Source organism: Capsicum annuum, unplaced genomic scaffold, assembly GCF_002878395.1.
Source record: "Capsicum annuum cultivar UCD-10X-F1 unplaced genomic scaffold, UCD10Xv1.1 ctg53656, whole genome shotgun sequence".
Taxonomy (NCBI): Eukaryota; Viridiplantae; Streptophyta; class Magnoliopsida; order Solanales; family Solanaceae; genus Capsicum; species Capsicum annuum.
Genome location: NW_025861776.1, coordinates 1 through 1412, shown reverse-complemented (window position 1 = coordinate 1412; position 1412 = coordinate 1). Strand labels below are relative to the sequence as shown.

Here is a 1412-nt window from a genome sequence, read left to right as displayed (position 1 = left end):
AATGTACAGTCAAGGTGATGTTTCGTTAATAGATGTGATGGCTCCAATTGCCAAGTATTGTATATACATATATATATGTGTGCTCGAGCTTATACAAGTGATTATTTCCTTTTATATGCGATATGATGCTGTCCGAATTTCGGGTTGTCATAGAGGTATGCATGGGAAGTATAAGGTGATGAGCTGGTTCTCCTGGGCCTCCTCGGTTATGGTTCCAGTCCGCCCCAATAGGATTTGAGGCGTGACATTTGTGATGTTGAACTTGACTTGTAAACTACAGAAATGGAGTCATCTAAAGAGACAGGTTGTCGAGCTCCAGAAGACCCCGTCCTCTGCATCAACGACTGTGATGTTTTCGGTAGTGCAGCTACGATGAGTATGTGTTCCAAGTGTCAAAATGACATGATACTACTGAAGTAGGAACATGCAAATCTTACAGCTGCATTCAACAAAAATGTCGTATGCAGAAGCTCAAGCAGCGATGAATCAGAACTTGCTCTTGCAGGTGCGGCGGTTGCATCTGCAGATTTTGCCTCTCATATTTCACAAGTGAACTCAAAAGAAGGTTTGAAAAAGTGCACAGCTTGTCATAAGCATGTGGGATTAACGGGGTTCAGTTGCAAATGTGGTGATCTATTTTACGCAGTTCATCATTATTCAGACAAACACAACTGCCCGTTTGATTATAGGAATGCTGGTCAGAATGCAATAGCAAAAGCAAATCCTATCATCGTAGCAGAAAAGCTTAATAAGATCTAACAAGCACCTATCGAAAGGTTGTATGAACTGAAGCAATGTCTATATTTCCATGTGTAGGCCTCGTCTTACCGGGTGATGATGAAAGTTTTGCATGGGGGTGGGGGTGGGGGGTACCCTAGAGCCTAGATAATCATGCTGTGTAAGTTATTTATGATCTTGGTGCACATTTTCATGGAATTTGTTCTTGTTTTGTCCCAATTTCTGGGCTGCTTGTCTAGTATAATATGTATAATGTAGGTCATCTTGATGAATTTCACATTCATACATCTGCGTTTTGAAATCATGAATTTGCCTCCGTGCATTCTTCAAGATTCCAAAGTCTCCTTTGAGTATCAATAATGTAGAGTTTTTTTTTGTGGAGATGTCGATACGGGTTGGCTCAGCTTATCCGAGCTAGCCCAGACGGGCTTTGAGTTTGACAAGTCAGGTTGGGCTAGCCTATCAAAATGATGAGCCAAAAAATATCAAGCCCACACTATTACTATGTGGGTTGCGGGCCTTACGGGCCAGTCCACTTTCAAAAAATAATATTTTATAATTTAATTTTAGAATGTTAATAGACATAAATATTATCAATCAATATTACATAGTATTAAATACTTTTTAATTAAGTCTCCAACACCCCCCAAAATACTCATAATAACAAAATTAAA

At 39.6% G+C, this 1412-nt stretch overlaps 1 protein-coding gene across 1 annotated transcript; it reads left to right on the top strand.

The window, feature by feature from the left end:
- The first annotated feature begins 282 nt into the window (after nt 1–282).
- LOC124893090 (zinc finger A20 and AN1 domain-containing stress-associated protein 8-like) lies at nt 283–759 on the top strand. The gene is made up of 2 exons (XM_047404209.1): nt 283–376; nt 440–759. Exons 1-2 carry the CDS (start codon nt 283–285, stop codon nt 757–759), a joined length of 414 nt encoding a protein of 137 aa, XP_047260165.1.
- The last annotated feature ends 653 nt before the right edge of the window (nt 760–1412 follow it).

Excerpts from the sequence above, each read along its gene's own strand:
- LOC124893090 (XM_047404209.1), top strand. The coding sequence starts at position 283 with ATGGAGTCATCTAAAGAGACAGGTTGTCGAGCTCCAGAAGACCCCGTC. Across the intron at positions 377-439 it reads CGGTAGTGCAGCTACGATGA|CTGCATTCAACAAAAATGTC; the intron begins GTATGTGTTCCA and ends CAAATCTTACAG.